The sequence below is a fragment of the Pteropus vampyrus genome, unplaced genomic scaffold (assembly GCF_000151845.1).
Source record: "Pteropus vampyrus isolate Shadow unplaced genomic scaffold, Pvam_2.0 Scaffold239, whole genome shotgun sequence".
Lineage (NCBI taxonomy): Eukaryota > Metazoa > Chordata > Mammalia > Chiroptera > Pteropodidae > Pteropus > Pteropus vampyrus.
Genome location: NW_011889020.1, coordinates 419301 through 433675, shown reverse-complemented (window position 1 = coordinate 433675; position 14375 = coordinate 419301). Strand labels below are relative to the sequence as shown.

General features: G+C 55.1%; 1 protein-coding gene and 2 pseudogenes across 1 annotated transcript; 1 reads left to right on the top strand and 2 right to left on the bottom strand.

Annotated features, from left to right (window-relative positions):
- Window positions 1–249: 249 nt before the first annotated feature.
- On the top strand, window positions 250–14062 carry TCFL5 (transcription factor like 5). Its single transcript, XM_011374056.2, has 5 exons — window positions 250–434; window positions 690–852; window positions 2501–2747; window positions 7380–7521; window positions 13288–14062. Exons 1-5 carry the CDS (start codon window positions 282–284, stop codon window positions 13408–13410), a joined length of 828 nt encoding a protein of 275 aa, XP_011372358.1. The 5' UTR covers window positions 250–281; the 3' UTR covers window positions 13411–14062.
- On the bottom strand, window positions 1191–1306 carry LOC111728958 (annotated as a pseudogene).
- LOC111728957 lies at window positions 3943–4058 on the bottom strand (annotated as a pseudogene).
- Window positions 14063–14375: the final 313 nt, after the last annotated feature.

Here is a 14375-nt window from a genome sequence, read left to right as displayed (position 1 = left end):
GTCCAGGGCGCGGCGGGATGACACTCAGCCGCCTCTCGGGTCTGAGGAGGGCCAGAGCTTGGCCTCCGCAGCCCGGCTGACCACTTGGCAGGTTTCCAGCGCACGCGCTCACCCCAGCAGGCCCGCGCCCCCCGCCTAGAAGGTGCCACCTGATGCTGGGCGCCTCAGCGCTGAGACGGGCTGCTCTGTTCTGTGGGGAGAAGCTGCCACCAGGCTCACGTTCCTGGGTTTTCTTTTGTCTTGGCAGTTTGGTAACTGTTATCCGACATCCGTCCGAATTAATGAATGTCCCTCTTCATCAGCAACAAAACAAATGTACGACATTAGTGAAAAATAAGACGGCAGCGGCCACCGCCGCCCTGCAGTTCACCTACCCTCTGTTCACCGCCAACGCCTGTGCCAGCGGCGGGGCCACCACCCTCTCCCAGACACAGGTACCCGCCGCTCGCCTGCGCTCGCGTGGTCAGCGCGTGTAGCTCGGTAGGTCCCACGGAGTTTTTCCTTTCGTTGAGCTTCATAACCTTTTAAAATCGAGATTATTCGCGTGGTTTGAGACTATTTAAAAGCCGCCCCCCCCATACTGCAGTTCTTCGCATTGTGCATTAATAGCTGTGTGTCACTTCTGTCCCCGTGCCTGTTGGTGCAGTGGAGAGGGGAGAGCCCATCGAAGCCCTGTCACTCTTTTCCAGAGTTCTAGTAACTCGTGTTCCATCCTCGAGGCCGCCAAGCATCAGGAGATCGGATTGCCCAGAGCGTTTTCTTTCTGTTACCAGCAAGAGATTGAATCCACTAAGCAGACTTTGGGCGGTAGGAACAGAGCCTTGCCTGAGCAGGTTTGGATTAAAGTGGGAGGTAAGCCACCAAGCCGAGGCGGCTGGTCCTTCTGCTCCTGCCTGACCTTTGCCCTCAGGTCGCTGTGGGGGTAGGGGGAGGTGGTTTATAAGCAGGAACAGGTCTTGGAAGTGTCCTTATAGCTCAGCTCCTTCCATCCCTTCTCCCCCAGGCATCTGACTTCGAACATTCTTCTGATTTTCAACACCAGACTTGGTAACATTGAGTTCAGGGGCTGCCGTTTCTTAACTGTAAACTCCATGAACAGAACAATGAGACTCACGTAAATTTTCAGTTATCTTCAACTTACCGAAGCACATAGTGTTTTTTTTTTTTTTAAAATTTATTATTATTATTTACGCCTACAGCACCTAGTCTTCCTAGGTGGTCTCCCATCCAAGTACTAACCAGGCCCGACCCTGCTTAGCTTCCGAGATCAGACGTCGGGCTTGTTCAGGGTGGCTTGGCCGTAGACCATGGACCGTGGCTCCACTGGGGCGCGAACCCAGGACCTTGAGCGTGTAAAGCAGATGTGCTCACCGCTCCACTATGGAATCATGTCCAGCACATAGTGTTTTTTTCCTCCTCGCTTCATACTTGGCGAGTGAGGCGCAGTCTCCTGAGACACAGTCTGTGTGGGCAGGGAATTGAGTCGGAGCAAGAGGCGTGATTACTGAGTCAGGAAGTCTTAGAAATTAAGACACAGCAGACCACTCGCCTCGAAAGTTAGTTCCCGATCCCTTTCTCACTGGAAACGAATTCTTTCTCAAGTTATGGTCCAGAATAACAGGGCTCACACGAAGCTTTTCAGGAGCTAATGAACACAGTATGGGGTGGCGCCCTCCGCTTTCTCCCACGTCAATAATTCATTTTCCACTTGTTTTATGGCATTTTATGCAAATGTCTATGTTAACATTTGTCAGGTACAAAGGTCAGTATTAAAATAGTCACTGTATTGACGACTTGGCTGGAGAAATAAAATATTACCAATGCTTGTGGGTTCCCCTTTGTCCCCCTTAAAAAGTTATCACCATTCTGAAACGTGCTAAGTGAGTCGCTCGCTCGAGAGAACTTGGCTTTTGTGTGGCTTCTTGGGGGTGCATGTCACTCACTACGTGACGCCCCTCAGATGCCTACTGTTCTGTGGTGGAAATTTGACATATTTCTGTAGCATAAGCTACGATGTGGTTTCCCCTTTTGTGGGGAGAATCGCATATGTCGTGAGGGCGTATTTAATGCTCAGCCACTTAGGTCTTGTTCTCCTTTGAGAATTGCAGTTAAAAGAGCAGCTGTCTTATTAGAATCATTCTGGCTTTTTTTCCCCACTCTGAATATCGGAAAAACCAAACAACTTCTGGGTGTCTCTATTCGTAGATGACAGTTAATGCCTGTTGGTTAACGAGGGGACTTGGACAGAGGCATGTGCTTCTGTAACACTCGGAGCGTTTTAGCGCAGTTATAGGTTTATGTCCAGTTTTGTCGTTTCTCACGTGGAACCTCGTGCGGACTGCGACACAGGGTCGCTGCTGAATACAGCCCTTCCTCTCCAGGTGTCTGTGGCCGTTCATGTTTGTATCTCTGAGTGAAGACGCCAAAAAATATATTCAGCATTAACGAGAATAAGAAGAATAAAAAATTAAAATACCGCTTTTTTCCTTCTTTTGCAAAGAAGAAGCGCTATGCAAACAAGCAATGAATAAGAGGAACCGGAGTAGAATGCGTCAGCTGGACACGAGCGTGGAGCGGAGAGCCCTCGGGGAGATTCAGAACGTGGGCGAAGGCGCCCCCGCCGCCCAGGGCGCCTGGCAGTCCGCGGAGTCCTCGCAGTCACACCTCGGGGAGCAGGCCCAGAGCGGGCCCCCGGGGGGCAGGTCGCAGCGCAGGGAGAGGCATAACCGCATGGAGAGAGACAGGAGGTAGGCGCGTGACGGGTCGTCAGGCCCTGTGTAAACAGCCCCGTAGACACGGTTTCTTACCGAGTTATCGGTAATCACAGGCAGGTTGCTGGCTAAGGCGGTAGTTGAGCCGTTTCTGTGTTCAAAGCGAGGAGACGTGGGCACGAGTAAACATGGACTTGGTTTCGCTCGGTGGACCGGGGTCCCCAAGGCGCCCAGGTTTGCCGAGTCGTTAAGGAGGACTCACAGCTTTGATTTATTACAGAGAAAGCACATGGCAGAATTAGAGGTGGGTGGGGAGAAGGCCAGGGCGACAGGGCGCAGGCTCCCCAGGTCCCCTCCTAGTGGAGTGACACGGGAGCACCAAGGTCCCCCGGCATCCAGTTCTGGGACGCATGAAACGCTGCCAACAGAGACTCAGTGCCCTGAGATTTTGTTGGGGGCCACTTGTGGGCATTCCCTGCCTGGCACGCAGCCAAGTTCCAACCCACCCCCTCTGACTCCCCTGGGGGGTGTGGGGAGCCGGGGTTTAATGAACCACATCGTGGGCACAAATGGTCCTGGCGCTGGGAGCCCTTTGGAACTGGTGGTGGTGGGGACCCTCCCCAAATCCGAGCCCCCAGGGACCAGTAGGGCCAGCCGCGTCAGCAGGGCTTTGTGAGGTCAAGGTCGGCCTGCCGGGCGCCCGCCCCTGCACCCCGGGTCACTAGCTTTGCCTGGTTCTTTTAAGAATGTTGGGGAAGGAGGAGGTTAAAACTGTTACTTAAGTCGTTTTATCCCAGAGCGTTTTCTTTCTGTTACCAGCAAGAGATTGAATCCACTAAGCAGACTTTGGGCGGTAGGAACAGAGCCTTGCCTGAGCAGGTTTGGATTAAAGTGGGAGGTAAGCCACCAAGCCGAGGCGGCTGGTCCTTCTGCTCCTGCCTGACCTTTGCCCTCAGGTCGCTGTGGGGGTAGGGGGAGGTGGTTTATAAGCAGGAACAGGTCTTGGAAGTGTCCTTATAGCTCAGCTCCTTCCATCCCTTCTCCCCCAGGCATCTGACTTCGAACATTCTTCTGATTTTCAACACCAGACTTGGTAACATTGAGTTCAGGGGCTGCCGTTTCTTAACTGTAAACTCCATGAACAGAACAATGAGACTCACGTAAATTTTCAGTTATCTTCAACTTACCGAAGCACATAGTGTTTTTTTTTTTTTTAAATTATTATTATTTACGCCTACAGCACCTAGTCTTCCTAGGTGGTCTCCCATCCAAGTACTAACCAGGCCCGACCCTGCTTAGCTTCCGAGATCAGACGTCGGGCTTGTTCAGGGTGGCTTGGCCGTAGACCATGGACCGTGGCTCCACTGGGGCGCGAACCCAGGACCTTGAGCGTGTAAAGCAGACGTGCTCACCGCTCCACTGTGGAATCATGTCCAGCACATAGTGTTTTTTTCCTCCTCGCTTCATACTTGGCGAGTGAGGCGCAGTCTCCTGAGACACAGTCTGTGTGGGCAGGGAATTGAGTCGGAGCAAGAGGCGTGATTACTGAGTCAGGAAGTCTTAGAAATTAAGACACAGCAGACCACTCGCCTCGAAAGTTAGTTCCCGATCCCTTTCTCACTGGAAACGAATTCTTTCTCAAGTTATGGTCCAGAATAACAGGGCTCACACGAAGCTTTTCAGGAGCTAATGAACACAGTATGGGGTGGCGCCCTCCGCTTTCTCCCACGTCAATAATTCATTTTCCACTTGTTTTATGGCATTTTATGCAAATGTCTATGTTAACATTTGTCAGGTACAAAGGTCAGTATTAAAATAGTCACTGTATTGACGACTTGGCTGGAGAAATAAAATATTACCAATGCTTGTGGGTTCCCCTTTGTCCCCCTTAAAAAGTTATCACCATTCTGAAACGTGCTAAGTGAGTCGCTCGCTCGAGAGAACTTGGCTTTTGTGTGGCTTCTTGGGGGTGCATGTCACTCACTACGTGACGCCCCTCAGATGCCTACTGTTCTGTGGTGGAAATTTGACATATTTCTGTAGCATAAGCTACGATGTGGTTTCCCCTTTTGTGGGGAGAATCGCATATGTCGTGAGGGCGTATTTAATGCTCAGCCACTTAGGTCTTGTTCTCCTTTGAGAATTGCAGTTAAAAGAGCAGCTGTCTTATTAGAATCATTCTGGCTTTTTTTCCCCACTCTGAATATCGGAAAAACCAAACAACTTCTGGGTGTCTCTATTCGTAGATGACAGTTAATGCCTGTTGGTTAACGAGGGGACTTGGACAGAGGCATGTGCTTCTGTAACACTCGGAGCGTTTTAGCGCAGTTATAGGTTTATGTCCAGTTTTGTCGTTTCTCACGTGGAACCTCGTGCGGACTGCGACACAGGGTCGCTGCTGAATACAGCCCTTCCTCTCCAGGTGTCTGTGGCCGTTCATGTTTGTATCTCTGAGTGAAGACGCCAAAAAATATATTGAGCATTAACGAGAATAAGAAGAATAAAAAATTAAAATACCGCTTTTTTCCTTCTTTTGCAAAGAAGAAGCGCTATGCAAACAAGCAATGAATAAGAGGAACCGGAGTAGAATGCGTCAGCTGGACACGAGCGTGGAGCGGAGAGCCCTCGGGGAGATTCAGAACGTGGGCGAAGGCGCCCCCGCCGCCCAGGGCGCCTGGCAGTCCGCGGAGTCCTCGCAGTCACACCTCGGGGAGCAGGCCCAGAGCGGGCCCCCGGGGGGCAGGTCGCAGCGCAGGGAGAGGCATAACCGCATGGAGAGAGACAGGAGGTAGGCGCGTGACGGGTCGTCAGGCCCTGTGTAAACAGCCCCGTAGACACGGTTTCTTACCGAGTTATCGGTAATCACAGGCAGGTTGCTGGCTAAGGCGGTAGTTGAGCCGTTTCTGTGTTCAAAGCGAGGAGACGTGGGCACGAGTAAACATGGACTTGGTTTCGCTCGGTGGACCGGGGTCCCCAAGGCGCCCAGGTTTGCCGAGTCGTTAAGGAGGACTCACAGCTTTGATTTATTACAGAGAAAGCACATGGCAGAATTAGAGGTGGGTGGGGAGAAGGCCAGGGCGACCGGGCGCAGGCTCCCCAGGTCCCCTCCTAGTGGAGTGACACGGGAGCACCAAGGTCCCCCGGCATCCAGTTCTGGGACGCATGAAACGCTGCCAACAGAGACTCAGTGCCCTGAGATTTTGTTGGGGGCCAGTTGTGGGCATTCCCTGCCTGGCACGCAGCCAAGTTCCAACCCACCCCCTCTGACTCCCCTGGGGGGTGTGGGGAGCCGGGGTTTAATGAACCACATCGTGGGCACAAATGGTCCTGGCGCTGGGAGCCCTTTGGAACTGGTGGTGGTGGGGACCCTCCCCAAATCCGAGCCCCCAGGGACCAGTCGGGCCAGCCGCGTCAGCAGGGCTTTGTGAGGTCAAGGTCGGCCTGCCGGGCGCCTGCCCCTGCACCCCGGGTCACTAGCTTTGCCTGGTTCTTTTAAGAATGTTGGGGAAGGAGGAGGTTAAAACTGTTACTTAAGTCGTTTTATCTGTAGATTTTATTTGTGCTGTTCTGCGTAGACTCAGAAGGTACTTCGTTTTTCTGTATCACAGCTGGGTTTTTACATGACGTTTCTCTAACGTAAAATTAATTACTTTAGTCATTTATTGAGCAGTATATACTGGTTTCTGTTGTAGGGTCAGGCAATATAGCACGGAGCAAGACAAATAATTCCACTTTGAAGCCCCGCTGTTGAGCTAAGGCAGTTTATTCTAAGGGTCCTGGTAGAGCCAGTTAGCCAGCCAGGAACCGTCAAGTACGCGATGCACACACACGGGCTGACCCGAGGGCCGCACTGGACTCAGCAGGAGTCGCAAAGGGCGCTTTTCCTGCTCTGACGTGTATTTAGTAAACGTTTACCGAACGCCTGCCGTGTGCCATCCCTGGGCTGTGTTTGCAGGGGGAGCTCGGCTCTTACTCTGCCGCGTCCCAGCGTCACAGCCGTCCGCCGGTTCCGTCCGTCTCAGCTCCGGTTTCCGTCTATAAGATGGAGATGTTATCTACACAGAGCTTTGAGGTTGGAATTGGACGAGCTGCCGTGTGGTGTCCGGCGCTGAGCCCGGACGGCGGGCTGCACCTAGGCAGTGCCGGCGTCTTCCCTGCAGAGTCTCCGTAAAATTCTAAGTGTTCCATTTGGGAAGATGAGAAACCAGGGTCACGTTGTGTGAGTCATTCAGTGTCGGCTCGTACAGGACTCTGCACGTTGCCAGACGTGACGTGTGGAAGTTAAAAGTGGTCTCTGCAAAGGCCGCCTCCAGATGTGGTGGGCTGGCAGCCTGCGGTCTGTTTGACCAGGACCCATGGGCAGCCGAAGCCGGGTCCCCTGGCGGCGTCTGAGTCCTGGGCACGCGAGGGCCGGTCAGTAGCTTGACTGAAACAACGAAACCGCACGCACACGGTTTTGCTCCCGATTCCGGGGGGTTGGACCCATCCTTGGTCTAGGCACCGGCTCCTGGCCCGTGAGAAGTGGATCGGAACAGTCCCCCAAGGGCGCACGGGCATCCTGGCCCTCGGGCTGGGCTGCTGAGCTGTGGTCCTTTGAGTGGCACAATCTCGCTTGGCCGCTTTGTTTTGTGTCATCCGCTCTATGTGATGCTTTGATTTTGCCGGCAGGCGCAGGATCCGCATCTGTTGTGACGAGTTGAACCTCCTGGTCCCGTTCTGCAACGCGGAGACCGACAAGGCCACCACCCTCCAGTGGACCACCGCCTTCCTGAAGTACATGCAGGAGAGACATGGAGATTCGCTGAAGAAGGTGAGTGTGCAGGCCGGTAGATTTCCACTTCGGTCACTCATCGGTGTTCTATGTGTCCTTTCCCCGAGATCCCAAACTGCCCGTTTCCTGGCCCATGGTCACACGTGAGCCAGCCCAGTGTGCAGCGCTGCTCATGAGTGTGCAACTCGGCGCTGGCTCACAGGGTAGCTGTGGCCTGGATTGTTCACTGAACCGCAGCATAGAAATGACGCAGGCGTCCAGTGTCACACCGACGGAGCGCCTGCTGTATGCAGCAGGTTGTGCTGGGCGCGGAGGGGTCTCCGAGACCCGTAGGACGTGACTTTATTTTTTGCCCTCAGAAAACTGAAAGGGATGAAGCAAGAGTAGCCAAAAAAAAGAAAAGGGCCGGTAAATGTCAAATAAATAATCTGCACTGCAGAGCACTCGGAAGGCAGCGAAGAGAGACACTTGCTGGGTGACTGGGGATGAACCCCGGGGCGTGCGGCCAGCACGTCCTTGCCCGCCTGCTCGGGGCTCCCACAGGACTGAGTGCTCTGTGAGTGTCCGCCCGCCCCCTCCGTGGTGGCTCAGAGGCAGCGGCGGTAGTGGCTTCTGTGCTCTGCCGGGACCTTGGGTTCTGGTCTCAGAACTCTGGAGGTCGGCGCGATGAGGCCTTGGCAGAGTGGGCCTGGGCACCTGGCGGCGTCCTTGTCCCCGCTGTGTGTGGCCGCAGCACGAGTCTGAGCTGAGCTGAGGTTGGTAACAAACGTGGAGCTTTTTGAAAAGAGCCTCCTGCGTTTAGATCCTGGCCAGGCCTGGGAGCTGGTCCCCGTGGCCGAGGGCAGGCCCCCCGGCTGTGGGCTCGGTTCCTCCGCGTTGCTGCCCTCGCCTGTGTCACGTGACAGTTAACAGCTTGTGAATTACGTGATTCTATCATATGCCTTATTTTCACTGTACGTTTAATTGCATTTTTCAGCAGTACTTACGTCATTCGTGGTCATTTGTAATGCGGCTACTCTTTTCACACTTTGTTAGAGGTAGACTTGGCTTATTTTAATAAAGCTTTTATATTTTCTTACGTGATTTAATGTTTGGCTCTGTGTACCTATTAGTAAACTGTTGATATAATTCAAGTACGATGGGGGTGTTACAACCAAAAAAAATTTGCCGACGTGTATACTGCGTTATGCTTCCTGGGAGTTGTTTCTGCGTCTGACTTCAGCGGCCGGAGTGCGGTCAGTTGGCAGTGTGTTTGGGGACTTGGAAAGAGCAGCGCGAACACGTGTGTGCTTCGCCGTTTCCTTCGTAACTTCCCCTTCCTGCGTGAATATTTTCGTTCTTAAAATGGAACTCGGCGAGAGTCTGAAGTGGTTTTCCTATTGTTTTAGTGCACGTTTCAGTCCCCAGATCTTCCCTACTCTACTCAGGCTTCTGCTTAATCAAGACGTGGGGGTGCTTTGAATGAGACGGAGACCCCACTGGCCTGGGGGTGGCCGTCCTGGTCCACGGTGCACAGCTGGCCACCCTGCTGTGGGAAGGGGGCAGTGCCGTGGGGGCCCTGCCTGCGGGGGCGTCTCCAGTCAGGTGTCCGAGGCTGGGAAGGTTCAGGCAGGAGTGGCCGCGATCCGATGGGCATTTCAGAGTGATCACTCTCACCGCTGTGTGGGGACACTGGCCTCTAGGAGTGTGGGTTGGGGCAGGAGAGAAGGCAGAGGCCCTGGTCAGGAGGCCGCAGAGCAGCCCCACCGAGACTGGCCCGAGCATGCGCGTGCTGCGGGGTGGGGCGCACTGGAAAGAGAACTCGGAGTTCTGGCTTGAGCAGCCGGCTGCACGGTGCCGTTTGCTGCGACGGGAAGATGGGAGGAACAGTGGGGGGGCGCATGGAACCCCCATGCCCAGGAGGCATCAGGCGGGGACGTCAACAAGGGGTTGGATAGACGGCTCATCGTCAGCAGGCAGGTGACTGGCTTCATGTCACTTTTCTGTGAACACAGCACACCCCAGCAGGTGGCGCCCGTCTGCACGTCACACTCGCGTTGCAGACCTCGGGCGCCTTCTCCTCTGAGCTCTCTGCTCGCGTGTCCTCGGGCGTTCTGCGTGACCCGGTGCCGTTGTCACGCCTCACGAAGCTGACCGTAGCTGTCCCGCATTGTCTGACACCCAGTCACTGTCACATTTCCCCAGCGCGTTAGAAATGAGTCTTAGGGCGGCTTTTTCCCAAACGGCACCCACCGCGGGTTATGGTTTCGGCCTCTAAGCTTTGGCGACCCCCCCGCCCCGCAGTTTCCCGGCGTTGGGGTTTGGGAGGGGGTCGGTTCAGGAGCTGCAGGGTTTCTGAATTGCCGTGACCCACTTTATCCATTTACGGTAATTTTAAATTCGACGTAACTGCAAACTTAAGAAAAGTTACAAAAATGATACAGCAGCTCAGGCCTTCCCGAGCCAGCGGTCATCAGCATTTTGTCCCCTTTGCTGTCGTGGTCAGCAAGTCTTTACGTTTTTCTGAACCATTTGATGGTAAACAGCAGACAGCACACCCTGCACACCTGAACACCCCAGAACGAGAACGTCATCTCGTAGCTAGAACGAGCGATCCCAATCGGGGCGTTTACTGCGGGCGACACTGTTATCAGGCCAGGGTGATGCCCTGATGCCACCTGTCGTCCTATAACGTCCTCTGCAGCTTCTCCCAGCGGGGACCCGGTCCAGGCTCATGGCCACCCCGGGCGTCCTGGCTGTGGACCTCAGGAAGGCTGCAGGGCCAGTGTCCCTCCCGTCACAGCACCAGCGGGCACCCAGGGTGCTGCCACCCCTGTGCTTTGCGCCCCATCTTGTTCATCTGAACGAGGGCCCCCCACAACTTCACTTGGGCACTAGTCCCGATATTAACACACGTTCCTTCCCTGCTACTCCTGCGAGACCTGTTGGTCCCACGTCCCCTGCCAGCAGCCACCCACCTCCTTGCTCTCAGCGGCAAAGCTGAAGGACTTGTCTGTCCCTGACTCCTGTCCTCGGGTGTTCTGCATGACCAACAGCCTGTGGCTACCCGACGCCCGTTGCCAGCGACGGGTGAGGGGACCGTGCTGACGCCCGCCGCCCGGCTTCCGGGCCGGCGCCCTCCCCGGCCGTCTCGTTTGCCGTCTCCTGTCCCTGCCTTCTGTGGTGGGTGCCCGGATGCGTCTGCATCCACTGACCCCTGTGTTCAGTGGGGTGCACACAAACCCTCTCCAGACGGGCTCCCCGGCTCCCAGGGTGGGGGGACACGGCGTGGCAGACCCTTCGCAGAGGGACCGACACCCCATTCCGAGCGGCAGGCTCCGCAGGCGCTCGTGGCACTGGGGTCCACTTTGCAGCTTTGTCCTAAGGGGTGCATTGGTCCCTTGTTCTTCGGTCATTCCCGAGCAGCGTTGTCCTGGCCCAGAGCTCTGCTCTCCCGAGTGTCCCAGCCACGCGCTGGCCGCCCGGGGGACCGGCCTCTGGCCTCGTTCCGGCCGCTGGGTTTTTCAGAGGTCGGGGCAGTTGGCGGTTGTGTGTTCTCGTAATTTGCTTTTATGTGAGTTACTTTTCAGCCCGCCTTTTCCTTTTCTTTTTTAAGGTTTATTTTTTCTGGTGTCTTGAGCCAAAAGTTTGCTTCCTTATTTTCGGTCTCGTTTTCTGCTCAGTGCATTCAGAGAACACCCCCCAGGCGGGGACGTGACGGTCCCCGGTCCCCGGGGGTCTTTAATCTCGATTTGCCCCCTCATCGTGGGAATTCTGTGAGGGTTGGTTGGCTCTTAGTTTCCCACAGATGTGGCGCTTTGTGTCTTTCTAAGAACAGCTCTTGCCTGTTCTTCACGCGTTTCGCACACTGATGGGCGCAGGTGGCTGTCGAAGCAGTTTTGCAAGTTTGCTGAGCCCTCCGGTGAGAACTCTGACGCGGGCGGCTTTTTAAAGCTGCGTGGGCAGAGGGGGGCTCCCGCACCCCGACGACCCGGAGGCAGCAGAGCCCTTGCTGGGCATGGACGAAATAAATCTGCCACAACCCAGCAACGGAGGGACGGATGACCTGACTCAGAATGGGGCAAGGACATGAGCAGACATCGCTCTGCAGAAGAGGCACGAGTGACCGGCGAGCCACAGATGCCTGGCCTCACTGGTCACTGGGGAGATGCAGGTCAAACCCCGGTGACGCCGCCTCACACCCAGTGTGGCAGGACGTAGAGAAGTTGGAACCCTTGGGACCGAGTGCCGCTGGGGCGTAAAACGGTGCAGCCCCGTGGGAACAGTCCGAGTCCACGGGGAGTCACACCAACGTGGCACATGGCATTCACCCCGAAGAACCGGGGACCAGCGGACTCTCGTACCAGAACGTGCACAGCGGCCAAAGGCGGAAGCGGCCCGTGCCCGCCGGCAGGTGAGTGGATGAGCAAAGTGCCCCGGACGGTAGGGCGGCCTCTGACACGGGCTCCAACGTGGCCGGACCCCGAGGACACTGCACGGTGAAATAAACGGGACACGAAGGGACGGTCCCCCTGGAGTCACAGAGCTCAGAGCCGGTGTCGGATGGCGATGTCGGTGGCCGGGGGGGGCCGGTGTGTAACAGGGTTTCAGTTTGGGAGGACGAAGAAGTTTTGGAGCTAACAGTGGTGTTGGCTACATGACATTTTGAATATGCTTAATGCCAGTGCATTAAAAATACACTCACAAACGGTTAAAATGGCAAATTTCATATGTTTTACCATAAAACATATACGAGCCTAGACTTAGCTGTGTAAGACGCAGGGCTTTAAAACACGTGGAGGTTCACGCACGCACGAGACGGCGAGGACACAGCAGTGCAGCCCCGTGTCCTGGGCACCCCAGCCGCCCACCGGCAGAGTCGCCGTGAAGCGCTCGTGGACGCCCCGCCCACGGGGTTCTGTGGGGGGCGCTGCTCAGAAGCAGCCCCGCCGCCCCCCACCCCCGCCGTCCGACTCCTCCCGGCGGGCTCCCCGCGGTCTTGCTCTTGGCCGACTTGAGTCGGGACGTTGCGTGGGGTTGGCGGCTTTAAATATCCTTCCGTCTGGAATGTCCCCTTTTCCTCCTCGCCACTTCCTTACTGCAGAGGCTGGGGTGCCGCCCTGCGGGGTGTCCCGCCCTCTGCCTTCCGCTCGCCCGGGACCCTTGTTCCCTAGAGGCCGCGAAGGCTCGGGTCGTCCGCGTGCGTTTGCTTCTCCTTTCGTGAGGTTGAGACACGTGCTCAGGGCCGGTCAGCTGAGCCAGCCACCAAACTGAAGCCCTTTGAAGAGCAGACAACCAGGCCACCGTGAGCAGGGACCCGCCGCCACCTGGGCGCCATGGGAGTCGGGAACAGCCCCCAGCGCCCTGCCTGCCACCGCACTCAGCAGGGAAAGCACATGCTTGCTGTGGGGTGGGGGTGCCGGGTACAGAGCGCGCGGGTGCTGGAAAGCTCTGGAGACGGAGGGTGGTGACGGCCCCACGGCAGCGAACGCGCCTGGCGCCTCGGATTGCACACTTAGACGGTTACCATGGCGAAGTTTGTGTTGTGTTTCGCCGCCGCAGAAATAACAAAAGTAACTATAACTGCTTTTGAAAATATCAGATGGCTTTACAGTACGGTCAGAGATCTGTTGGGAAAATAAAGATACATGTACATGTAACGACATAGGGAAAATGTTCGAGTCCCTGTTTCCGTCACATATTTCTACAGGAGGTGACGGAAGTCTGAACGGCACCTTAGTTCAGCTCGCGATTTCTGCCGTTCGTGTTTTTGGAGACGGCCGTTCTCACGTCTACCAATCGCTAATGATCATTTCTCGACCTTAGGAATTCGAGAGTGTGTTTTGCGGTAAAACTGGCAGAAGGCTAAAGCTGACCAGACCAGACGCCTTGGTGACGTGTCCCACACAGGAGAGTCTACAGAGCAGCCCAGCCATGGAGATCAAGTGACCGGAACTGCACCCCGATTCCTGGAAGAAGACGGCCATCCCTCCGGCCCACAAACGTTTCCACAGCCGCGGCTCCGCGCTGACAGTCTCACTCTGGAGGGACGTGGCTCGAGTGGACGGGACCCCAGTGGGGACTCTGAAGCGCACTGTGCAAAGATACTTACCTAGAGCAAAACACTTACCCGTCACTGTCCCCTTAGACCGTTGGGGATGAAGACATCTTGACAATTAGTAAGTAATTTTTCAATTATCTGTCTGATTCCATCATGTTTTCTTAACATGATAACTTAAAAAATTAACACCCCATGTAATTTTTTTTGCCTGACAAGGTACATTGCTTTTTACTTATTTTATTTACATTTTAAATATGCCCCCTTAGCAACTGGAACAAGTTGAATTATTCTTCACTAGAAGCAGTTTGGAAATTTATTTCATTTGTTTATCGCCCCCTCCCCCGTAACGATTCCAGTCACGTGGCACTGTGTTGCAAAGCGCAGTCCTGTTTACACCGTTTTGCTAGAGATTTGCCAGCAACGTCCTTTAAAGCTACCTTCGTCCGTAAGTGAAATACTGTCACAGTGGGCTGCTCCGCGCCCTCACTCCCATATTGAGTCATTACTTTTTGTGTAATAAACTGTAGTGTTTGGAACCGAGTTTTTCAAAGGAGTGGCTTTATTTATTATGATCGATAATACCGAAAGCCTTTAGTGCGATACAAAGTCACCTTCGATAAAGGCCGTCCCTCGGGGCAGGTGGGTTTGTGCCCAAAGGAGCAGGTGAGTCAGACGAGACCTTCGTGGGGAGGGAGCGGGACTGTGGTCTTTATTTTTCATTACACGCGGCCAGGCATCGACCTGGAGGCTGCTGAGAGGTTCTCGTCTTGTGGGGACGCAGGACCTCTGTGTGCGCCCCGCGTCCGTCTCAGATGGTGGCTTTAGTCTCACTGCGAGGGCCTGCGTCAGAGGC

Coding starts and splice junctions, on each gene's coding strand:
- TCFL5 (XM_011374056.2), top strand. CDS start 282: ATGAATGTCCCTCTTCATCAGCAACAAAACAAATGTACGACATTAGTG. Junction 2,748..7,379: donor CGCATGGAGAGAGACAGGAG/GTAGGCGCGTGA, acceptor TTTTGCCGGCAG/GCGCAGGATCCGCATCTGTT. Junction 7,522..13,287: donor ATGGAGATTCGCTGAAGAAG/GTGAGTGTGCAG, acceptor TCTCGACCTTAG/GAATTCGAGAGTGTGTTTTG.